Source organism: Urocampus carinirostris, chromosome 1 (genome assembly GCF_059441175.1).
Source record: "Urocampus carinirostris isolate Australia breed hairy pipefish chromosome 1, RoL_Ucar_1.0, whole genome shotgun sequence".
Taxonomy (NCBI): domain Eukaryota; kingdom Metazoa; phylum Chordata; class Actinopteri; order Syngnathiformes; family Syngnathidae; genus Urocampus; species Urocampus carinirostris.
In genome coordinates this window covers 19,166,960-19,191,580 of record NC_142349.1, presented here as the reverse complement: position 1 = coordinate 19,191,580, position 24,621 = coordinate 19,166,960, and the positions used below count along the sequence as shown (strand labels likewise).

The window sequence follows — 24,621 nt, the reverse complement described above, 5'->3', positions numbered from 1 at the left end:
AGGGCAGCGCGGCGACGCAGTGGTTAGCGCATATGCGGCACAGTTCTGAGTTCATGAGATCGAACCTTCCAGTGTGGAGTTTGCATGTTCTCCCCGTGCTTGTGTGGGTTTCCTCCGGGGACTCCGGTTTCCTCCCACATTCTAAAAACATGCATGTCAGGTTAATTGGCCAGTCTAAATTGTCCCTAGGTGTGAATGAGCGAGTGAGTGAGTTGTCGGTCTCTGTCTGCCCTGCGACTGGCTGGCAACCGGTTCAGGGTATCCCCTGCCCACTACCTGAAGATAGCTGTGATGGGCTCCAGCACCCCCGCGACCCTACTGAGGATAAGTGGTGCAGATAATGGATGGATGGATGGATGGATTAATCAAATAAATAAAAGACGCACTAGAATTACATTTGAAGCCCCAGTACCTTTTTTAACAGGCTTTGCAGGCAGAACAACAAGCTAGCCCTGAGGTCGGCAACCCAAAATGCTGAAAGGACCTTTTTGGACCAAAGTTAAGAGCAAAGAAGTAATTTGTCAGGAGCCGTAAAAAAATAGAACATTATATACGCAGAATAATGACACAACACATTCTGTATGTATCTATATATACAGCCTTATTTCAAAATGACTAAGTTGAATGCAGCACATCCTGTGAAAAGTTATGCACCTCGTGACTATTGTAGGATACCTCCTCAAGTTTATTTTGTCATAAAGTTAATGAAATACAGAATGTTTAATTGTTTGATATGATTAAAGAAATTCAATTAAAGAATCCAATTTTTGATGTCATTTTTATTTTGAGGATTGGAAAAATCAACAACAAAGGTGCATATATGACCTTTATCTGGGCATCCAAAACAGTGCAATAAAACGTAGCATGCATTCATAAAAATAAATTAGCAACCTTTTGAAAAGGTAAAGTAAATAAAATCAAATTTTTACAGTCTGATTTTTATTTCTGTGCTTTTTACCTTTGGGGCACACTCAAACGCACGCACGAGCGCATGCACACACACATACGCTTGTTTGCGACCTGCACGGCTTCTTTAAAAGGGGCGGGGATAAAGCCACAAAGCTGGCTTTCACACTAGGACACGGAAGAAAATAAGAATGCGTGTACTTACTTAAGAAACGTGTTCAATTAAGCCAAATGTAGCGAAGAAAGGGTACGGTTTCTTCTTCACAAATCTACTCAAGTAAAATTTTAGTGATTTAAAAATACTTCCAGAAGTACAAAATGGCCCAAAACGTACTTAAGTAAATGTAACGTAGTAGAGGTCATTCGTTACAATCCACCTCTGTAATCTAGACATTTATTTTACATGGTTTCAATTTCTGATCATGTAATTTACTATTGTTTCAAATTGTATTTATATGTCGAAAGAACACTTCAAATCTGATGTTTTTTCCCTTTAATTATGAAAACTCATTCAAATTGCAAGCGCAGCAAAACTTCCGAGTGGACATGAACGCAGCTGAGTCTTGACGCGTGAAGGAACTGAACCTGACGTCATCGACCCTTACCCGGAAATAATGACAATGTAAGCTTTCACGCAGTGTTCAAATTCATGGTGTGTATGGTAACACGAAGCGCCATCGATTATGATTCCTAGATTCTGAGACAGGACGTTTAGTGTGTGGTAAGTTATTGGCTTTACATTTGCATTTACGTTTTTAAAATTATTTTAAGGTCCCGGAACTCGTGTTAGTATATCAGCGCGAGTAGATTAACATCTTAGCGAACAGCCTTAAGTACTGTTTTAATACAAACTTATGTTAAAACGACTACACAACTAGATGTTTAGAATCTAGTCCAATTGTCCAACTATACTGCAAATATGTCCACTTCCGGGTTGCCGAACGTGTCTAATCACAGGAACGAAAATAAATGGCTGAATTTGGTCGTACTACCAGACATCCTTCCAAATATCAATAAATGTACAAATAATTTAAGAAACATAGTTTATTATTCAGCACGCTGTAGTGGTAAATATAAACTTAATGACCGTTATTCAATTATTGATATGAATAACAAGAGGGGTGAAAGAGTTGGTGTGATGGAGGGATCAAGAGGGATTGATAGAGAGGGAGAGTTTGATTATGACAGTAACTGAATGAAAGAGTAGTTGCCTTGCATGGCTGGTGCTGCTATCGGTTAGTTAGTGTGTAAGAGGGAAAAGTGTAAAGCACGTTGTAAAGAGCTATGGGAGGTTTTCATTGACATGAAAAGCGCTATATAAATGCAGACCATTTACAAGAGGCAGAGAGAGGGGGTGAGGGAAAGAGGAAGAGGGGGGTAGACTGGGGAGGGGAAAAGGCAAAGGAGGGAGAGAGGAAGAGGGAGCAAAAACAACATCAGTACAAGATCTTGTTTTGCATAATGTATATTTGCTGAGGGTCCGGTTCATTCACAAACAGGTTATTTATTTAGATTCTTATGACGTAAAAGTCGTGCAAAGTTTGCCACTACCTACCTTTGGACTTGGCCATGATCTTGATAGTGTAGTTAAAGTTCAACACAGGCATTTGCAAAGGAACCCAATGCGGGCTGAAGGGCGGCCTGCTCGGAAGAGACGGACAGGTAAGCTGCTTTGTCCCAGCACTGATGGGTCTTTTACAGGGTCTGCAATGAGCTGCTACTTAGCCTAGATGGTAGTGTGCCGGCTTTGAGACTGGGAGGTCGCTGGTTCGCGCCTCGACCGACACATACCTAATTGGTATAATGGCGGCGCCCTCTGGCTGCGGCTGCACCGACTCGCTACAACGGGTCAGGTGTATCGACATTTCGTTCTGTGTACATTGTTACAAAGAATGACAATACAAAGGAAATTATTATTATTATTATTATTACTTAGTCCAGGGTGCTCCCCAAACCTTCACATCATCTGTAGTCAAAGGGTTTTTCACATGGACGAGGCTTCAATCTCAGCATAATGCTCACCTGAGCGGCAACACGGGACTTTGTGGCAACTTTCATTGTGCTTTTGTGTTAACCCAACGTATTGAAATAGTAGCAGATTTTTTAGGTGGGGCGAGGTAAGTTAAGAGATGTCTCAATCAAAGTGTTGATATCAAACCAGATTTTTTTAAGGCATGCTGATTCTAGTACAGGCTGCACGGCAGCGCAGTGGTTCGCGCACGTGCAGCACAGTTCTGAGGTCATGTGATCAAACCTTCCTGTGTAGAGTTTGCATGTTCTCCCCGTGCTTCTGTGGGTTTCCTCCGGGCACTCCGGTTCCCTCCCACATTCCAAAACATGCATGTCAGGTTAATTGGCCGGTCCAAATTGTCCCTCGTGGTGAATGAGTTAGTGAATTGTCTGTCTCTTTGTGACCTGTGACTGGCTGGCAACCAGTTCTGGGTGTCCTCTGCCCACTGTCCGAAGATAGCTGGGATGAGCTCCAGCACCCCCGCAACCCTACTGAGGATAAGCGGTGCAGATAATGGATGGATGGATGATTCTATTACCAAAACCCTGTTTATGTTTTACTTTATCCCTAGGAAATGAAGAAATTATATGCTGATTGAGAAGATTGTTCTTTAGCCCTGATAGCGCAATTTCTGTAATGTTAAGAGAGTTCAAATCTTGGCTCAGAAAATCGATTATGCAACCCTTATCAGGTCATAACTGTCATAAATGTGCTTCACGTGTGCCACTGTAAGACCTCCACAGCTCTAGTAGACCAAATGATACGTTTGCTTGTGGTAGTCTCCTCTCATTGCATCAGAATTTATGTATTATACCTTCTAATGTGTGAAGTTAAGATAATGCCTCTTGATAAAAGTGAGTGATGTATTTTTAGCCAAAATATGTGTTCCATATACAGTATTATTAGTTCTTATAACATTATAAAGTTACATATTTCCTCATAATGAGCACACCCATAAACATACATGTGCATATTCTAAAATAAGTGTCCACTTTATGTGTTCATTACAATATTTCTAATTTCAATATCTTATCATTATTATTGACAAGTATTAATCAATTAATTCATTTAAGTCAAGCTGTAGCGTCTCCTCACTACATTTTGGAGATATGGTTACGATTGTTGTATTTTATCATTGTGAACAAAGATAAAGGCACACATAAAAATAAAATGATATATATATATAATCATGCAATAAAAGAAAATAAAAAAAACATCTCTAAAAATAAGTATCTGTTTCTATATTAGTAGAAAAAAAGAACAGTTACCGTGCATACCAAGTTATTTGTGGGTAATGTATCAAAAGAAGAGAAGTTTTAGAAAATGCTGTGGCCGCTTGGAAGGTCTTAGCTATTAACTCTCTCACTGACCTCGAGTGAACTTTCAAAGGAAAACCAAACAGAATTTGTTCAAAAACAAACATGTGTTTATTTAATTATAAGTCTTCAAACAAGAAAATTGTCACATTTGAGTAAATGATGATGAACAAATTGTGCAAATAAGAAAAAAATATTTTAGGAAAAGTTTGCTCTGTTAGCCATTCTTAGTTAAGAAACAAACATTCCGACCATCAGATTTGTCATCCGTTTTGGGCTGGCATCAATAGTTTGAGCTCATCTACTTAATGCCATTCATCAATTATATTTCTTTTTCCTTTTTGACACAAAATTTCTTCAACAAAACACACCCTGGCCCATGTTTTACTCTCATTTGTTTATTTTAGTGTTTATATTTTTTCATGTTTTAAAATGTTTTTATGTTTTTTTTCTTCCGTATTGGATCAGGGGTCGAGGACCTTTTTGATATTTATTTTTAGAGCCACACCATATATTTTGAGATAAAATTCAACAGCACCGCCTCACCAGCTCTTCAAACAAAACTAATTCTTCAGCACATTTTATTTCATCGTGTGACAAGTGATGATTTGACAAAATAATAATGCGCCCTGCAGTTTCACTCTCGATGTCTGGCCTCTTATTTTGTGTCCCAGCGTTATCTTGTTGTTAAAAGGCATTTATCATAGTCAAAGAAATATGTACACTATTTTAACCTTAAGAAAGCTTTCTTTTTTTCAAATATCTAACGGGATGAAGTGATACTAAAAGACTGTCAAACTTGTACATCCTCAGTATTCACCGATAAAAAATGAAACTTCTGTTTTTTGTGGGGGCTGGTTCTGCAAAATCAATTGGTCCGGCGGTAGCGTGACAAAAATATTAAATTTTGTGTTTTCTTCCGCCACAATCCCTTCAATCAAGTCAATTGTTTGGGTTTTGGCTGGATTACCGTAGGGCCGATCTTATTTCTCTTAAGATGTAACTCCCTCTTGGCTTGTTTTCATCAGGTCACTCTCGGCCTCCGTCCTCTATGACTGCATCTGCAGCCTATGCTCGACTGGAGCACAATGAATCCATGAACGGCCTGCGCATTTCCGTCGGGGGTCTCCCGATGTTGGCAACAATGGCCAACGCCAGCGACCCTCGATTCCGCCTCAAGTGGCGGCCCATCGTGGCGGCGGCCGTCTCGCTGGCTGTGGTGCTGCTGCTTTTCATGCACCTGAGTGCGGGCCTGCACCCGCGCGTCTACGTGTCCGAGAGCTGGAGGGCGGGCCACAATCACCCTACTCGGGTCACTGGCAGCTACAATCAAACTTATCCGCTCAGCCCAGCCGAGCGCACTCCGCAGGGCACGCGCTACAGAATAGCCGTAATCGCCGACTTGGACACAAACTCTCGTAGCGAGAAGACGCTGACTTGGTTCAGCTACATGCGGCGCGGCTACCTCTTGGTGTCGCAGAGCGGCGACGGTGTGGCGGTTGAGTGGGACCCAGAGAGGACAGTTCTCCAGAGCCACCTTGCTGAGAAGGGACGGGGCATGGAGCTGTCTGAGCTGGTGGTGTTCAATGGGAAGCTGTACAGCGTGGACGACAGGACGGGTATCGTTTACCACATTGACGGCGACCGCCCTGTCCCCTGGGTCATCTTACCTGATGGCGATGGGAACGTGGCTAAAGGTAAGTGTTAAACATTATCTGTCAACTGTAGGGCTGCAACTAACAACCAGTCAGGGAGGTTTCAGGGAGGGAAGGAGCACCACAGGACAAATTCTTTAATCTGCACATCCTATGTGAGAAGTTTCAACAACACCAGAGACACCTCGAATGCGTTTTTGGCAAGCCGCTTTATAATGATGTTCCAGGAAACTTCAAGGCATCAGTTACTTAGGAATTGTTTCAAAGAGCCTGAATATTAATGGCCGTGAAATAAAAACGTGAAAAAAATCACATATGATGTACATTCAGTGGTCAACCGCTATGTCTGTAACAAAAGTACTCAATGATTCTCAACAGTATGATTTTTAAACGGCTTTAAACTGACGTTTGTCATTTTTATGTTTCAACAACTGACGTTTGTACTTGGGACCTTATGCATTTAATTTTGAATGCGTTTGTCAGGCAAAGACAGGCATAACGTTCAAGCTCTCGCACATCTGAAGCAGCCTTTGCCTGCGCCCAAGTGCCCTGTTTTCAGCTCTGCAGGTTGCCAATATTTGGGCTGTGGAAATGTGCAAGTGGCTGTTTTGATCTGTCCCTGCACACTTGAGGAATTTGGCAACCAATGTTATAAACATATTCAATATGCAACGCAGATTGCACTGCGCCGTTTTCCTCCAAAAAGAGCATATATTTGAGCCTGACGCCAGAAGCAAAATGACGATCGCCACAGGTATCGCACGCAGGTCGCGCCAGGTGAAGCTGATTTTAGTCGATTTTGAGCTACTTTAAGATTCCCACCCATGCTCCAAATTAATAAAGGAAACTCTGATCATAAACATCACTGAGGTTTTCTTATGTAGAGTGCATGCGCTGTAGAAAGCGTTAGGTTGCTGTTTTCTTTTGAGGAATTTGTCAGCCAAACGCCTGATTTATCAAACATGTTTGAGCCTCGATGCCATTGGTGCTGCACTGTTTACCTCCAAGTGTCTGTGTACACCTGACACTAGAAGCAAAATGCAGATCTGCAGTGGCGCCACATGCAGGTGGCTCCAGGTGTGCGCAGGGCTTCAACTGTTAATTATTTATTTATTGTAGTTGCACTTGTTTTATGTCTTGTCTTTATTTCCTTGTAGTTTATTTTTCAAAGTAAATTATCTTTTCACCTGGTAGGTTTCAAAGCCGAGTGGTTGGCGGTGAAGGATGAGCACCTGTACGTGGGTGGTCTAGGGAAGGAGTGGACAACCACGTCGGGTGAGTTTGTCAATGACAACCCGGAGTGGGTGAAAGTGGTTGGCCATCGAGGGGATGTGGAGCACCACAACTGGGTCCCGAAGTACAAGTCCTTGAAGAAGGCTGCAGGAATCCAACCTCCAGGTTTGATATTTAAGTAGTATGTAACACTCATTATTTAAAGACAAGTGTCTGGTACCTGTTTAAAGGAATCAGGGGAAATTTTATTTTTATAAAATAAAACTAACTATGTTGTACTGTCTTTTCAGTTTATTTATAGGAGGAACCTCAAGTTAAAATAATGTGATTTAAGAGTATGTGCATGGAACAATATCCCATGCAGTGCCTTGCAAAAAAAGTTCATACCCCCCTTAAACCTCATCAGATTGCAGGCATCAAACATAGAAAAATCAATTGGGACGCAATTGGAGCAAAATGTAGCGATTTAAAAAAAAAAAAAATCTATTTAAAATAAAAACGTGTGGCATGCAATATTATGTGGCCCCTTTATTTTCAAGAAGTTCAGTGAGGATCTCTGAATGATCCAATTTTTCCTTAATGACTCATAAATGACATAAATGTACATGCTCTGTCACAGTCTCAACGTTAATCAATAGAGCATACAATAATGGAGTGCAGAAAATGAGAAATGAAGAAGGAGTGAAGAAAATGTCATTGAAAGGATTTTTGGACACGAGTAACAGGCCTCAGCCAAGGATACTTTAATAATTTTAAGGACTACAGGACTATTTAGAAGTAAAGCCTCATACATCAATGAGACGTTGATTCAACCAAAGTGTTCACTACCCGGTGTTTCATCCATATTGGCTCTTAACTGATCCCTGCTGCAGTTGTGCAATATTGCAGCTATATTTAATATTGTAATGTCGCAAAGAAGTCCTAAGAATCAATTGTTAATACAGACGATGCCCTACTTCCGGACGATCATTCGTAAGTTGAATTTGTTTGTTATCTGCTTCAGTGCGATATTTTGTATGTTTAAGGCTTGTTTAAGTAACCTGTATCGTTTTGTCCTTAAAAATAAGCATTTCATAAAAAATATTTTCTATAAAGATGAACAATGGTAAGTTTGACTTAGATTTGGAAGACAGGCTTCAAGAGTTAGGCTACTTCCTCCTCCGTGGTAGAAAATGGCCAAAAAAAAGCGGTCCAACCATTTTCTCAACCGCATCAAGTTTTCTTATTTCACTTTATTTTCAATAGAAACGGCTCGCCTTTTCTTTACCCTTTACACCAACCATATTGAATGGATGCACAAGATGTTAAACAATGAAAATGTCAAAGTTCCTAGCGCGCTGGAGATACAGTATAGAATGTTTGCACACGGACTAGGAAAAGGAAGCTGATTTCTTCTTTGGGGTGGGTGCTGAGTGACTTCTCACAGAGCCACACGTCTGTAGGGGCAGAAAGAAGCACTACAGTAATGACCTGTACTCTGGGAAATGGTGCACAATACAAAACCTAATTCACAGAAATGTCCAGAGAATGTTTCGACATCCTGAAAAAAACGTTCATATCTACCGTTTTTCGTAAGTCGAACGGTCGTAAGTAGGGGAGCGTCCTGTTTATTTTATCTCAACAAATAAAGACGTCAATACACACATTTTATTTCACAAACTGCTGCTTGTTGATTTTCGTTCAAGAAAATCAATTGTTTCAAAGAAGTGGCACTTAGTCTATCACCTTCTCTTACTTAAATGTGATTTAACTACAAATACAGCGGTGGCCGCGTTACGGAAAAAAGTAATGGGCCAAAGTGAAATACAAATGGCCTATTTTGGCAACGGCTTAACCAACTCTTAGAAAAATGTGTGAAATAGAATATGTAGTGTTTTGTGATCAAATTGAATAAGGTACCAGGTAAGGCTTCATGCTGTTGTCTCACCCGTTTTCCAGCTAAGATGACCATGCAACACTCATCTGCAGGCATTTAATTGCAGGAAAAAAATTGAGGCAAGCATAAAAACCTATTTATTTGTCCCAACTCAGATTACCTTATATTAGTAGCAACTGCAGTGATGTTTTCAGTTTGTGACAAAACCTCAGTCTTACACCTTTAAAAAGAGACCAAAACTGTCAATATTCTCCTACTCTCTACTTTTTACAACTTTTTTATTCAACAGGCAAACCGTCTGCCTTTTATTATTTGTAAAATCACATTTCCCAGACATCAAAAAGCACAATTGCAGAGAAAGAAAGAAAAAAAACAAAACTACAGAACATGACAATAAGTGAACATTTTTCTATCATCACATAGCCTTAAAAGTTTGTTGAACAAAACAACAATGTAAAGAAAAAAAACAATCATACATGGTCGCCACCATGCTGGTTGCCTGGATGTACATCATGTAATAAGGAACCTTATTTAGGGGTTTGTGTGTTTCTTTTAGGGCTGCAACAACTAATCAAGAAAACCTATTAACATTCATTATTAAACGTGTTGGCAACTAATTATATTGACTATTTCTATCCTGATTTATAAGCCACTAAGTACGAGCAGGTAGTTGCCTTGCATGGCTAATGCTGCTATCGGTTAGTTAGTGTGTGTAAAAAGGAAAAGTGTGAAGCACATTGTAAAGCGCTTTGGGAGGTCTTCATTGACTTGAAAAGCGCTATATAAAATGGAGAACATTATTTGCTATGGATCTCGTTGTGACGCTGAGAGTATTAGTTTCATGTTGGTCCACGAGAAGGCGCCGAGGCCGTTTTTATAAAAAACTTGTATTTGATTTATTTTATTATTTATTTTTATTTTGATTGAACATTGCATCATACAAACACAATTGGCAACAAAGGTTTAACTTTGTATTGTTTGACTTTCATCATGAAACAAAGATAACAATGATCAGAAAATAACAAAGTGTTGCAGAAGTACAGAGAAAAAACAAGAAACTAAGTGAATTAAAATTAAGTAAAAAGCAAATTTATAATAATGACATGTATGATGCTAGAAAAGGGACAGATTCTCAAACATGTTGCTTACCATTTTCATATTGAGAATGTCTATCAAATTCAAAGATATGACCCCCCAAAAAACTGGACATTTTGAAAAGTAGTTTTACGTTTTAACTTTTATTTTATTTTTTTGCGAATAAAACATCCCACTAGTTTCGTATGATAAGTCCAAATATTATAATACCTTTGGATGAGGTGGTATTTGTTTTTTTGGATTTTTGTTGGCAAGAAATTGACAAACACTTGATTTTTGTGGTTCAATATTATAGAATATTTGATTGTTTTATGCACTATTTCTCTATCGATCCAAAACTTTGATATTTGAATCAAGAGGAGGAAATTTAAAATGTATTTAAGAAATCCGATTAATCAATAATTTGAAAAAATAATCGTCTGATTCAGCGACTTTGAAAAGTCCTAGTTTCTATGAGTGGATCAAAGACAAATATCCAATGATATGGGGCGGTAACACACCAAAGTGATGGCTGCCAACTGCCTTTAAATTTATCGAAGACCGTTTAAGGGTTAAGTTCAAAGCTTAAAGAACATCATGAAAACCAAGGAACACACCAGGCACGTCTGAAATACAGTCGCATGCAAAAGATTTTGCATTCTTCCTTCGCAGGTTACCTCATTCACGAGTCTGCAGCATGGAGCGACACATTGCAACGCTGGTTCTTTCTCCCGCGTCGTGCCAGCATGGAGCGCTACGAGGAGACGGCCGACGAGCGACGGGGGACCAACCTGGTTTTGAGTTGCTCGCCTGACTTTACCGACATCACAGCAAGCCGGGTGGGCCCGCTCGACCTCACCCATGGCTTCTCCTCCTTCAAGTTTGTGCCCAACACGGACGATCAGATTGTTTTGGCGCTCAAGTCGGAAGAAGACGGAGGGAAGGTCGCCACGTACATCACGGCGTTCACACTGGACGGTCGTATCCTCTTACCGGAGACTAAGATTGGTGACGTCAAATATGAAGGCTTGGAGTTCATCTGAAAGTGTTTAGCATTACTTCTTTCCATTTTCATTTGGCAAAACAAAAATAGAAAGTTAAAATTTAGGACCACTACAAAAGTACCAGGCTTTGGAATGTAATGTAAAGGACGTTAAATTTTTATTTCTTGAACAACTGACTGCAAGTGAAATTTTCGAAAAAGATTAATAGTATTCAAAGTATTTTTAGAAAGATGGTGCTGTTTTTCTATAAACACGCGACAGACACATCTGCTTGGCTCAAAACCATACAAATGGAAATAAGTCCAAAGGGAAAAATATTTTAATATTTTCATGGTTTGCTTTATGTGCTGCAAAGGTTTGGTCGTTTTGCACGTGTAAAACAACATTTTCTTGACTTAATGAATCAAATAATCCTGCCGTGATTATGCATATCAGTGGAACACACATACCAAACGAGTATCTATAAAACCGAGGCATGTTATATTTTGAACGCATCCGAGCTTAATGGTCACCTAATAAGTTTTGCCCACAATATGAGAATGGAAAAAAGCGATAATAAATGGATCCTTGTTGGGGATAAGGGGTCACTGCACTGTGCTTTTTGTTGTTTACAATCCTGTCACTTTTGCCTCTGTTGCTGTCGTCCTGTGACTCATCGAGGACTGCGCAGCAGCAGATTATCCACTTGTAGCAATGTGGTGGAAGATTGCACAGTCTTCCATTTTAAATGAATGTATAATGATATTGATTACTAGACAACTGTTCAGTTCTCCAGCACATACTTTACAGTCATTGAACATTATCATTCTGGAAACGCGATAACAATGTGAATGATAAACCTTTTTTGTCTTCGTGGTGCCAATGTCTGAAGTCACCAGTTCCACTTTCTTAGTAAATGAAACTTTACTGTCAGTAGTTAAGCAACCACCATTATTTATTTTTTTCCTACAGCCTAGAGATACTTAGAGGTAATCCAAATGTTAAAACATGCAAATTATGAGGAAATGATACATGAATAAAAATCTATAATTTTTATTGGTATATTTCATTTAATTTCTGAGAAGTACATTTTAAAGCGCATCTCTTGTCTCACATTTATTTGTATAGCTCTTAATAACAAAAATGTCTCAAAGGACTGCACAGGATTACAATTACACCATTGGCTGATCTTAAACCAACATGCAGGCAAGAGAAACTCGAAACCTCAGCGTGAGGAAAAAAGAAACCTTGAGAAGGAGCCTCACAAGTGGTAATCCCCTTTCCAGGATGACCAGGGTGGAATAGATTTAGCATTGAGTCACTGGACACAAAGAGTAAACATCAATAAAAGAGAACACTAGGTAACATGTTGAAATTTGTCCGGAAAGCGCATGACCGCAACGACTCCTCAAGCCTGTAAACTAGTCCAAAAAGTCATCCTGAGCTGTGACATCATCAGCGAGCCAGTCGCAATATCGGTTTACATGGTAATTAGTCAATTTCCCTTCGGGGATGAACAAAGTATCTATCTATCTATCTATCTATCTATCTATCTATCTATCTAGTCAAAGAGGTTATGAGCCATTAAATGAAGTTTTGGTAGTTTTTTATGGAAAATGCCCAGGGGTTGTCACAGGTGGATGCCCTAATGATACAACAAAGGTCGAGCAGCCAAAAAGCTGCTAACTGACCAAAAAAACACTGAGTGCCACCAGCGTGGGATAACCAGGATCAATCAACAATAGGTGGCTGCACTTTGGGAGGTTAAAATGCAAAGTGAGCAGCCAGGCTAACCAGGAACCATCAATGAAAATGATTTCGGTAGCAAACGCCAGGCTGTCTAAGAATCGACCAAAGGACACCACACAACCGCTAGACTACCCAACCAATCAACACACAGTCTTAGCCATTGAGCGCCAACCGGTAGCCCAGACGCTAACTGTGAGCTAGTTGGACTCTACCAACCGCACCGTGCAGTGAGAAGCAAACGAAAAGCTAAAATCGGGTGTTTCAAAAGTTGCTTCGCATGTCATGATTTCTGGATTTTTCTTTTTAGTTTATCTCTTTCACAGTGGACGTGCACCTACGATAAATAATTTTCGACCTCTCCATGATTTTTAAGTGGGAAATATAGCAAAATAGCAGGGCTTTGAAATACTTATTTTTTTCACTGTATATAATATATTTTGCTGTGTTCATCATAAATATAAACTAATTCTAAGGGGAGTGTTTAAAAATGATCGTTACATTTCTAAGCAAAAAGTATCACTATCAATACTACCATGTATTTACTTGGATCGGATAACACCTAATCACAAAGTAGATTTAAAAAAAACATTTCGTATTCATGGTGCAAGTGTCTGAAGTTGCCAATTCCATTTTCTTAGTAAATGAAACTGCACTGCCAGCAGTTGAGCGACCTCTTTTTTTCTTTTTTTCCTGCGTCTGAGAGCTACTTAAGGAAAGCCGTTTTTCCAGAAGTGTCTAAAAGAGAGCATAGATGCGTGCTTTACCACACAAGAGCAGGTAGTATGGATTCGTACTATACTTGTAAAATCTAGCTGTAAGGAAATCTTTTTACACAACTTTATTCAACACTGTCACATACCTTGGACTTGTTGAACTTAAATTGATCAGTGGTGAATAGATAATAGTGATTATGCTGATGTGTAGAAAAGACGTAGCTGGTTAACGGGCCGCTTTGCAAACTTTAATTGGGACGAACATGTTGAATGACTTTTGGGCTTCAAGGTTAAAATGATTTTTTTTTTGGCCTACATTGACGCATGAGTATTGCGCTCAAGTCGCAGCTGAGAAGCAAATTGATAGCTCTCGCTTTGTGTTGTATCTTTATAAGCACTTTTCATTTTGCATCAACCTTCTGATTTACTGTAGATATCTAGTCTGAAGATTGAAAATGCTCTTCCGTCAAAACTATCCCTTCCTGTGGACACTGCTTCTTCTCGCCATCAATGGAAGTGCCTTCAACTTTGGCTTTTTTGGTAAGTTGATACAAAAAAAAAAACAAAAACTGATAGTGTGCTGCTGCCATGGTGTGATATTCAGTGTTCAGAAAGTAGCAAAAAAAGATTTTTCTCAGAAGGAAAGTCAATTAAATTGGATACTGCAACTAAACTTTCTATGGACACAAAAACATTTAAAATTTCCTGAATAACCATGAGGGGCGCATGCAACATATTAAGAAATACTTTAGGTACACTTCACCTTTACAGGAGTGAGAAGTGGTTCCATTGTTACATTAATATTGTATTGTGCTGTGCAGGTATTACATTTTTATTTTGCATTTAAAGAAAAAAAAAAGCTAAAACGAAGGAGGGAAATGTTTTCGAACACCTCACCTCAATGAACGGATAAACTCGACACTCAGGTACCATTTCCCACCAGAAGGCACCTGTGTCCAAACTAAGAATAACCACAATAAACAATCCTTTGTGTACTTTAAAGACTGTACAATACTATTTGAACATTTCTCTTTGTAAATATAACAAAAATAGTAGACCATGGCAAGACTAAAGAGAAGAAAATAAAGGGATAGCTGAAGTAAAACGAGTCGATGTAGCCCAAAAAATCAAACCTCAATTTATTGGTCAATCTGTATGATTACTATTTTCATTTTAACCTTACTGAACACATGGAAAATGTTAAGTATTGCTCATTCTAAATCAATTTTTATACGAAGAGAACTGTTTGCTGTCTTGAACTGTCTTGCTTTAACGTCACAATTAACTAGTTACTTAAGTAATTCAAGTTTGACTTGAAATTCTATTGTTTGATTTCACAATGTCGTAAATTTATATGCTCTATTTTTAAATTTTTAAAATAAGTTAATTCCAGCATGGCAGCTGAGTGGTTAGCACATCAACGGCACAGTTCTGAGGTCATGGTTTCAAATCCAGCTACCAGCCTTCCGGTGTGGAATTGTGTGCGTGGGTTTCCTCAGGGCACTCTGGTTTTCTCCCACATTCCAAAAAACATGCATTTCAGGTTATATGGCCCATCCAAACTATCCAAGTGAGTAAGTGAGTTGTCTGTCTCCGTGTGTCCTGCAACTGGCTGGCAACCAGTTCAGGCTGTCCCTGCCCACTGCCCGAAGATAGCTGAGATGGGCTCCAGACCCCCGCGACCCTACTCAGGATAAGTGGTCCAGATGAAGGACAACTCAATTCAACGTGTTGCCCATTTACCTAAATCTTAACCTAAATAACACTCAGACTTGGAAAAAAAGCCACTCATTCACACTCGGGCAATGGACCAAGACTATGCAAAAAATGTTATGCACAATGTAGTTCAGAGACAAAAACAAATTTATTATGTACAACCTCTGGCAAAAAGTTATGGAATCACCAGTCTCGGGCAAGCCCTCACTCAGATATTTCATATTTCCCTGCACTTGCTCCATAAAAGTAACATTTATTGACCATTGCAATGTTTTTTCTTAATTTATTTTTGTGTTTCCAAATGCCAATATGTTGCTCTTTGGAATGATCTTACGATTGTGATCTGAGTTTTTTTCTACAGAATAAAATGTCTGCGTGAGGCCTTGCCCAATACTAAAGACAAAGACAAAATTTACAAATTACCAGAAAAGTAAAGAGGGTGCCCTAAATAACTTTGCTTTACACCCCTAAATGCAACAAGCCTAAGTATGTTTGTGCTTAACAGAGAAACCCATAGTGGCCCGCGAGGGCGCCATGAGACTCTCTGGCTCAAAGAGTCCCCTTGAGGGCCGTGTAGAAGTGTACCATGCTGGTCGTTGGGGAACCGTATGTGATGATGGCTGGGACATGGCAGCGGCTCAAGTGGTGTGTCGTCAACTCAACTTCTTGGGAGCAAAGTCAGTTGTCATTGGGAAAGACTACGGAAAAGGTACTGTACTTTCGATAGTGTACAACCAAAAATAATTCACCTTCTTGGCAATATTTATCAATTGCTCACCACAGCATCAGGTCCAGTCTGGTTGGATGATGTAAAGTGTGATGGCACTGAGAAGAGTCTGCTTGCTTGCAAGATCAAGAAATGGGGAGTCACCGACTGCACCCACAAGGAGGATGTCGGTGTTATTTGTGAACATCCATGTAGGTGTTAAACAACATTATTTTGAACAAAAACAAAAAACCCCCGAACAGAGATAATAAAGATCGATTTTCTCTCCCTGATTCCAGACACAAACAGGACCGTCCTAGATTTCACACATATGCTGGACCACAGCATCAACCTGTCTAATGATCTGGGTAGTCTTTTTGACAGCGGAATTGGTTGTGACTTCCTGATTGTGATTCAGAGTGCCACGGGGAACATCGATGATGAGACCCTGGAGAGCACTATTTGCACACACAGAGCTGTTCTCTCGCTATTCCCCCAGTTTAACACATCTGAAGGGCTGACGGTCAACGTCAGCCTTGCTTGCCAGCCTTATGTCAACGCCTTCATTCGGTAATGTCACCAATTTCAGATTTCTACATCAAATTCCACAGTCAGTTGTGCCTTATGATGCCAGTGGCCATTGTGCTGGCAGTGAACAAACGTGACTTTACACGAACAGACACTCATGTGGTTGAAATCCATTTAGTGTAGTTTATGTATTTATTTTCTTAAATGTTATATAATATTGGAATTTTGAGTTTAAATTTGCTTTTTAAAAATTTCTTATAGTCCTAGATGAAGCGATTGCGTCCGTGATCATTATATGTTAATTTAGTGTGATTGCATGCTTGGTGTGTGCGTGCATGCATTTGTTTGTTTGTGACTTATAGGTTCTGAAACGCCTGTAATGATTTTGTGAAAATATACACAGTTGTGCGTTAGGCCTCCGTAAGTGTCTTTAGCTAGGTCAAGCCACCTCCAATAAATGGGAACTAAATAGATAAACATCTGCTTTCGTGTGGTATGCTTCTTTGGGTTCTCTAATGCTCTCTGGCGGCCAAATTGGATACTGCAACTCCCGACCTCTCCCAGCAAATGTAAATGGTCTGCATTTATATAGCGCATTTCAAGTCAATGGAGACCTCCCCATAGCGCTTTACAGGAGCCGAATGCACTCCTCTTTGGCCTCGCAATGATAGGTTATATTGCTTGTCACCCAATTTTTTTCAGCTACCTCGCTTAGCATTTATAAACCTTCAAAAGGAGAAAGACTGAACAAAAACAACTCATTAAAACATTTCAATTAGACATACATATCCGCGTTGTATGACTTCAATAAAGATAACCAGTACAAGTTGAACCCTAGTGTTTAAAAAAAAATCGCAGAATTAGTCAAGCCCTCTATATTTATCTTAATATGTTTCTTAAATGGAATTATTGCAAGTTTTTCTTCCCATAACCTTAATGTGTTCTCTTTTTTTTCCAAAGATATCTGTACACACGCAAAATGGACGTAACTGTCTCCTCAGCGCAATGCCTCCACCAGATGGCATCCCAATTGAAGCTGAAGCAAGCGATGGAGGACATAGGCCGCTTGTTCCCCCAGATCCTCCCAGATGATACTTCATTCCAAACACCAGTTTTGCTTCTTCAGTATGCAACACAAAGTGGAGACGACATCCTCCAGGAGAACTGCATGCAGTATCTAGCCTGGAATTTCCATAAATTCTCTCAATCCCCAGCTTGGTCCCGCCTGCCCTTTGAAGTCCTGCGGGAGCTCCTGTCCCGTTCGGATCTAGTAGTGCCTGATGAATATTTTGTGCTTCAGGCCGTGGAGAACCTGCTAGAGGAGACAGGTAACAGGTCTACAGTAAAAGCTCAAGTAGAGCTCCTTAACCGCGTCCGCTTCCCGATGATACCTGCGGAGAAACTGTACGAGCTCGAAGTCAACTCTCCCTTTTATGAAACTCATAAGAATTTCTACCAGGAGAAGATGCTGAAAGCATTGCAGTTCAATGTGCTGCTTTTCAGCAAACTCACCAATCACACAAAATTCAGCCAACAAGATCAATACCAGCCCAGGATTTATACCGCAGAGCAGTGGAGCGTTCTGATCAATGGTACAAGACCGTTTCGTCTGAGACTTGGCGGTTCTTATGGCCAATCACATCTACCAAACAGGGGTTATTATGTCGGTATGCCCAACCAATATGAGGAAACATCCAAAATCCTCCGCACACATGTTCATGGAAGTAAGATTTTCGATAGGGACACCGTCTTGGAATGGTGGGCAAGGGTCTTCCAGACTGAAAGTGACTGTTCTGCTCACGGTCTGGTTTGTGAGTCTGTGCCCGCAGCTAGACTAGACCTGCGAAACCCGGTCTATCAGGGCGTCTTCACCTACCGTAACCAGCTTGTTGTCATGTGTCAGGATATGTACGTTTGTCAGGTCCAGCAGTTCAAAAATGACGTGGCGTACGTTGCCGGCAGTGATACAAAAGTACCTGCTTACCCATGTCCTGATAAAAAGTTTGCATACCGCTTTGTCGTGAGGCCAGAGTACATCTGAAGAACTTTGTGTGTGGACTAATATTTTTTTTCTTCTCTCATAATCCTGATCTTTTCCCCTTTCAAAATCAACCTTCAATAAACAAATGGCATTCAAGCAGTGTGTTTTTACTTTGTTAATCATGTGAGGTTTCTATAAGATTAAACACAATACTTTGTCTTTTTAGGATTAGATGATTAATAGTAACCCAGTAGATGAAACTCTTTCCCAATGTCAATAATGTTGTTGTAGCATAAGACGCTAACTGCGCTCTCTGTCCAGTTGGATATACATGTCAACCTCAACCACGTGCTCCCTTTAATGAGTGCAATTTCCCTTTCTAAGTAATGATAAACCTTAAAAACACAAGACAGCACCGGTTTACTTACATTAAGACAAACTATTGAGTAAAATCAATTTGTGTATTAATTTGTTCACCAAATATTAAACAATTCTTTCAGCAGCTTTGTTTTTCTCCACTTGCTGTCAACGCTTGACAGAGGATTACATTTGCAAATGTATTGCACCACAACAATATTAATAATCAAAGATGTCTGCTTTATGTGGCAGAGACAATCATGATTAGAACCTAAATGGGCCAGAGATCCAATCAAGAAAATGAATAAATGTATATTTTATTCCTATAAAAACTTATACGGCATACCAAATTTAAACTAGGTATGAGGTAAAAGTAAGTTGACAGGCGTGGTTGTATGACTTGCAAGAACATAAACCAAACTGTTACCAAGCATTACAGTCAATGCTTAATTTGAGTGTTAGTGTTTTAATTCCTTTTTTAGTCATGTAAATAAGCACACCTTTCTACTATAAATACCATTGGACTTTGTGAAAAAATCTGTAGCTATTAGATAGATAGATACTTTATTCATCCCCGAAGGGAAATTCACATTTCCAGCAGCATCCCTGAGCTGAGAACAATCGAAAATAACACGGGAGCTGCTGGAGTGGCTGCCATTTGTGACGGCGCCGGAAGAAACGATTCAATTTGAATCATGTACAAACAAACAATTGAATCATGTATGGTTCATACCGGCCGAATATGAACACAAAACTTTTCTGGTTATATATATATATATATATATATATATATGTATATAATTTTTTTTAATTAAATCATGTAGAGAACCTGCTCCACATAAGACGCATACAAACAAGCTCCACCACTTCAATCTGGGCAAACCAACTCTCCACCCGGAAACATGTGCCTGAGGATCAACAGACAAAATAAAAACTGTGACATATAAATATATATATATATATATATATATATATATATATGTAGTCCATAAACGTCAGCAAGCCATTTCAAAGTTAGTAGGGATCCAGTGATCCACTGTGAGAGCCATTAGCCACAAACGGAGAGAACTGGGAACACTGACAAACCTTCCCAGCATTGGGAAGGGTTGTGACCAGCTTGATGTCGTCGTGTAGAAGTATTACTCTATGCTCGCGATTGTAGTATTTTGTTAGGGCACCATAAAAATGGTAAAAGTGAGAAATATTTAGTGAATTATTCTGGAAAACTATAATTTCCAATTTAGTACAAGGATAGTACTTGCCCAAAACACATTACAGAAAGTGGTGCTTCTACAACCCAGGTGGTAGATATTCAAAATGATTTAAAAAAAAATAAAAAAATACAATGGATATAAATCCAACTCATTTCCTGTCAATGGTGGAACTTTTGTATCTGTCATTCTCTTTGATTATACAACGTTGAGAACTTTATTTGAAATTTAGCCATGAGCTCCAAGGTAAAGATTAACATTTTTATTTTAAGAAAAAGAATGTCAGGATGAATGGGTTATATATTAAAAAAAACGGATAGTGGTGTGAGAATGACCCAAGATCAAAGCGCAAAATAAGTTAAATTATTTTCTTTTAACATGCTTTCAGCATACCAAACCGAGATGCAGTATGCTCTCCATTGTATTCCTGTAGAAGGACCCTTGTAGCATCTGTTAGTTTGATCATTCTGAGCACTCAGGGAGTGGAACTGCTGCTGGACCTTCCCTTCCACAGCTTAAGTGTTGGCAGACCAGGAAAGGTCGACGGGGATGTGTTCACACTGGAGTTAATAGGAGTACACCGTCTCCATTGATAAGTGAGAGTGGATCGGTGTTTGTCCTCCATGCTACAGCTCTTTAAGAGTTTTTAAATATCCACTGGAAAGCACACTTTTCTATTTGAACAGGATTGCAGTAAACTAATCTGAGCACATTTAAGTTAAATGAGATTGCAGAATATGAGCCTTTCAGAATCAAAAGCATTTTCCTATTTATACCATCACACCTAAGGTATGAGCTTTTAATCCGTTTATCATTTACACTTAAAAACTGCCAATGTAAACACTAGACTCGAGCATGTCAGTTTGTATCGGGTATTGACGCCCCTTACCGGTTGCTTCCCGCTAACAGTTAATGTTTAGAATTGGTTATACACTCAACGACTATTGCATACTTTGCTTATTAAATTGAGCTCGTCGTGATGCCAGTGGTTACCATTTTATATTGATCGGATGCAAAGTTCAAAATAAAGGTCTGAAGAAATTATGCGTACCATTATTGGGTTTCACTTTTCCCATTTGTCTTACATATCACGTAAAATTGTTATAGCCTAGTTATTTAACTTCCAAATCCAAGCATACAAGTTATGTGTCACACCACAACTCAAAACCAATTGCTCTTTTTCACACATATTTGTAATGTTGAATCTGCATCATTTTTCCAGGATATATACACAAGTACCGGTAACTAAAATTGGTCTTGCATGTGAAAACCAGATCCCTCAATTTGGCTTTGCGATAAATAAGAGATTTTTTTTTAAATTAAAATATCAACATTAAAAGGTAGTGCCAGCAACTACCAGTAAGGGTTCATCATTATGCAAACAATTTGACTAAATCGCGGGGAGAAAAGAGATTCATGATAAAGGAGACAGTCATACGGTTTGAAAAAAGTGCTGAATGGTGGGAAAAGGGAATAAAAAACAAAAAAAACCTTTAGCATCTTTTTTTTTTTTTTTATTAATTAAGATTTTTTCCCTTTGACATCAGGTAAGTCTTTTGCCATGTACCAATCACATTTGTTGTTCGCCTTCTTGAAGCAAGCATAGTGTTTGTAGAATCTAGCCATGAGGATCTTAGTCCAATAGCATGCTGCTGGGCTCTCCACGTCACATGGGAATGATGTGCAGCCGATGATCTGCAGTATGGGATGACACCAGATTTAGTAAATGAGCTTTAAAATTTTAAACAAGGACACGCAGCGATATTTGAATGGGTGCAGTCTTGTGAGGGCGCTCAAGCCCTTCAGACAAACTTGGTTTCCAAGTACTGCATCAAGCATACAATTCATCTAAAAGACAAAGTCACAACAAAGGGTGCTACGAAAACTGATTTCCCTAAACTGAACCAAAAATGTTCCTACCTGGCAATCGCAGCCAATTTCATAGCCTTTCAACAATTTATTTTCAGAAACATTCTGGTCATCCCAAACCCGATGGTAGTCGCATGAGCTGATGTACAACAAGCCGCCGGGATGCAATTGAGCTGGAAAGGCAATAAAGAAATGAGACCAATTAAGACACACCCTCCCCCACTTTACAATACCCATGAGTAGATATTCCAAGCCTGTGGTTAAAGTAACGCCACATGCAGCAGAGCTGGATGCAGTGTAGATCGCATCATAATACCATTTTGGGCCCTTAAACATCTGAAACCAACAAAAAAAAAGTTATATTCGCAAGTGCACAGCTGGGATAAGAGTATAACTCACCTTGGTCACCCTGATAGCATACCTAATGGGGTTGAAGCCACCGTCACCATGTGTGGCCATTTTGATTATCTTGGCCGTGAGAACTAGGAAGACAAATGGCTTTTATAAATTGAAAACATGATTCAGGACTAAATCATTAGGTCTTCATACATGATCAATACTAGAACTCAGTTCAAGATGACATTGTAAAAGCAAAATTCTCTTTGGTCATTAGTTTACCTAAGCATTATGTAATTTAAAACATATTTTTCATTTGAAATAAAAACAACCTAAACTGGTAACACACATTTTTTTTTAAAATGACCAATGGAACTGTAAAAGTCATTTGAAGGAATCAATTCAAGCCACTTTAAACACTTATAGAAATAGAGGACAAGATTCTGCATTAATACAAAAAGTTGCAAAGTTTAACCTACCAACATCAGCCTTACAAAACTCTTGCTGAGGATGCTTTGGCACACAGGTGCAAGCTTGTAAGCCTTCCAGAAGCTGCCACAATCCTAACAGCATCAGATGGAGCATAAAGATCTTCATTTTTGCTTGAGGACCGAAGGTGTAGTTCAGCACAAAACACTGTGTCAGTTAAAACTGAGGAAGAGGGCAGTTTTATGACTATAAAACCCCGCCCACATCTGTGCACACACCTGTTGTCACTTGACTGTTAAAGGTATACCCGGATTTTGAAACATGCAAAATGTGAGAAAATAGTACATAGTTTTAGCATTTATCTCAATGGTATATTCCAACTGTATTCCGAGAGAAAGCATTTAGAAGGCAACCTTTCTCGTCTTTGACTAACTGAGCTGTGATGTCATCAAAGTAACATCAACATCCTTGCAAGGCAGTCACCATATTGATCTACATGTTGATTATTCAAAGAGGTTACAAGTGTTTCAAGGCACATTTTGGTAGTTTTTGTGTTTTTGCGTTGCAAGTGGATGAAAATATGGTACAACATGGACGAACAACAATGAAAAGAGATGGCAAATGAAAACCTGGCCAGGAATAAACCAATGGCCATGGCAGGCAAACTGACTGCTAACAGGGGCTAACTGGAACTTTCAAGGAAAGGTGTCCTCAGCCTCTGCGGAACACTAGAGGCTGGCCAACTAAAGATAAGCAGTGAGCAGCCAGGCAAACTAGGAATAATCAACAAAAAACGGCTACGGTGAAGAACGCAAACCCGGCCCGTAATAAACCAATGAACACGGGCCAACTAAAGACACACAGTGAGAAACCAGGCTAACCATGAACATTTAATGAAAAATGGCTCTGGTGATAAATGCAAACCCGACCGATAGTACACCAATGGACACGGCAGGCTAGCCGGCTACCAGGCTGCTAAAAGTGGCTAACAGGGAACAAACAAAACTGAAAGCCTTTGGCAGCCCCAAGGCAAATAGAACGCTAACAGGACACTATCATTCCAGCCTTGACACAGGCAGTGAAAACCACAAAGAAAAAGCCACAATGGCTTGCGTAAAAGAAGTCAAAAACAAAGAAAGTAACGCACGCTTAACGGCGCCAGGTGAGCTTACCCCGCGCATCTTTTGGCGGTCAAAGCCCGTAACGGAGACAAAAGTCACAAGGCCCTCAGCGACCGGGTGGGCAAAGTTCCAATTTCTCCAAGCAGAAATGAGCTATATGCAATAAGGGTTCCATACAATAGCCCTCTGTTTCGGAACTACCTCTCAAGCAGTGGTAGGCCATAAGAGCCTGCAAGGCCTTCTCTGCTGGCCCCCCAAAATATCGGAATAACTTAATATTAATTATATTTTGTCCATCTGTCCTTATTTAATAATTCCAAATCGTCTGTCAGCTTCCTTTTATTGCTGCTTCAAAAATAAAGCTTTCATATTTAAGCATACATTTCAGCCATTAGTTGTTACAAGGCTCAGAAATCTATCCAGAGGTTAGCAGAATGAGATTTGCAGACCCCGACTTGTGTAATCTGTCCTGGAGAAAGCAGTGTGTTTATTCAATCAGATTTCAAGTTGGCGTCTGAAAGGATGTCACCGGGCGTAGGGCAACGCGAATGGTTTCACAAACTGTGACTGGCTAAGTGGCTAGGGGGCCGTAATGAACCAAAGCAATTGCGCACCGGCTCATAAAGCCAGTTTGGTCACGGACAACACTAATTCAGTAAGGAGCTTTAAGCATGGTTGTAAAATCTACGGCATGCCACTACTCACAAGTTGTGTTAACGGGATTTGCCATTTTGATGTGTTCATTCAATGAGGTCAGAGCTCCAGAGGATAGGAGCCAAAATCGATCAACTTTGAGACTAAATATCACGAGTCTCATGGCACATGGAACAATTTACAATATACAGTATCTG

At 39.7% G+C, this 24,621-nt stretch overlaps 3 protein-coding genes across 7 annotated transcripts; 2 read left to right on the top strand and 1 right to left on the bottom strand.

Moving 5' to 3' along the window:
* The first annotated feature begins 1,072 nt into the window (after nt 1-1,072).
* cant1a (calcium activated nucleotidase 1a) lies at nt 1,073-12,110 on the top strand. 5 transcript variants are annotated; one of them, XM_088329597.1, is made up of 5 exons: nt 1,073-1,153; nt 1,435-1,528; nt 5,262-5,930; nt 7,083-7,286; nt 10,744-12,110. In XM_088329597.1, exons 3-5 carry the CDS (start codon nt 5,285-5,287, stop codon nt 11,112-11,114), a joined length of 1,221 nt encoding a protein of 406 aa, XP_088185723.1. In that variant the 5' UTR covers nt 1,073-1,153; nt 1,435-1,528; nt 5,262-5,284; the 3' UTR covers nt 11,115-12,110. The 5 variants fall into 5 exon arrangements, with proteins under 5 accessions (XP_088185723.1, XP_088185721.1, XP_088185722.1 ...); XM_088329595.1 differs by having other exon boundaries at nt 1,435-1,627; XM_088329596.1 differs by having other exon boundaries at nt 1,081-1,528.
* Nucleotides 12,111-13,524: 1,414 nt separating this feature from the next.
* LOC148373822 (galectin-3-binding protein A-like) lies at nt 13,525-18,603 on the top strand. The gene is made up of 6 exons (XM_088329591.1): nt 13,525-13,580; nt 13,950-14,056; nt 15,738-15,941; nt 16,016-16,150; nt 16,238-16,508; nt 17,427-18,603. The coding sequence occupies exons 2-6, from the start codon at nt 13,972-13,974 to the stop codon at nt 18,505-18,507; spliced, it is 1,776 nt and encodes a 591-aa protein (XP_088185717.1). The 5' UTR covers nt 13,525-13,580; nt 13,950-13,971; the 3' UTR covers nt 18,508-18,603.
* A 2,924-nt stretch (nt 18,604-21,527) lies between these two features.
* On the bottom strand, nt 21,528-22,869 carry LOC148373821 (metalloproteinase inhibitor 2-like). Its single transcript, XM_088353826.1, has 5 exons — nt 22,700-22,869; nt 22,284-22,366; nt 22,118-22,220; nt 21,936-22,057; nt 21,528-21,710 (listed from the first exon to the last, which is right to left on the bottom strand). The coding sequence occupies exons 1-5, from the start codon at nt 22,815-22,817 to the stop codon at nt 21,537-21,539; spliced, it is 600 nt and encodes a 199-aa protein (XP_088209952.1). The 5' UTR covers nt 22,818-22,869; the 3' UTR covers nt 21,528-21,536.
* Nucleotides 22,870-24,621: the final 1,752 nt, after the last annotated feature.

Excerpts from the sequence above, each read along its gene's own strand:
- LOC148373822 (XM_088329591.1), top strand. The coding sequence starts at position 13,972 with ATGCTCTTCCGTCAAAACTATCCCTTCCTGTGGACACTGCTTCTTCTC. Across the intron at positions 14,057-15,737 it reads CTTCAACTTTGGCTTTTTTG|AGAAACCCATAGTGGCCCGC; the intron begins GTAAGTTGATAC and ends TGTGCTTAACAG. Across the intron at positions 16,509-17,426 it reads TATGTCAACGCCTTCATTCG|ATATCTGTACACACGCAAAA; the intron begins GTAATGTCACCA and ends TTTTTTCCAAAG.
- cant1a (XM_088329592.1), top strand. The coding sequence starts at position 2,529 with ATGCGGGCTGAAGGGCGGCCTGCTCGGAAGAGACGGACAG. Across the intron at positions 2,569-5,261 it reads TGCTCGGAAGAGACGGACAG|GTCACTCTCGGCCTCCGTCC; the intron begins GTAAGCTGCTTT and ends TGTTTTCATCAG. Across the intron at positions 7,287-10,743 it reads TGCAGGAATCCAACCTCCAG|GTTACCTCATTCACGAGTCT; the intron begins GTTTGATATTTA and ends CTTCCTTCGCAG.
- LOC148373821 (XM_088353826.1), bottom strand. The coding sequence starts at position 22,817 with ATGAAGATCTTTATGCTCCATCTGATGCTGTTAGGATTGTGGCAGCTT. Across the intron at positions 22,367-22,699 it reads GTTTTGTAAGGCTGATGTTG|TTCTCACGGCCAAGATAATC; the intron begins GTAGGTTAAACT and ends TTGTCTTCCTAG. Across the intron at positions 22,221-22,283 it reads ATGCTATCAGGGTGACCAAG|ATGTTTAAGGGCCCAAAATG; the intron begins GTGAGTTATACT and ends TGTTGGTTTCAG.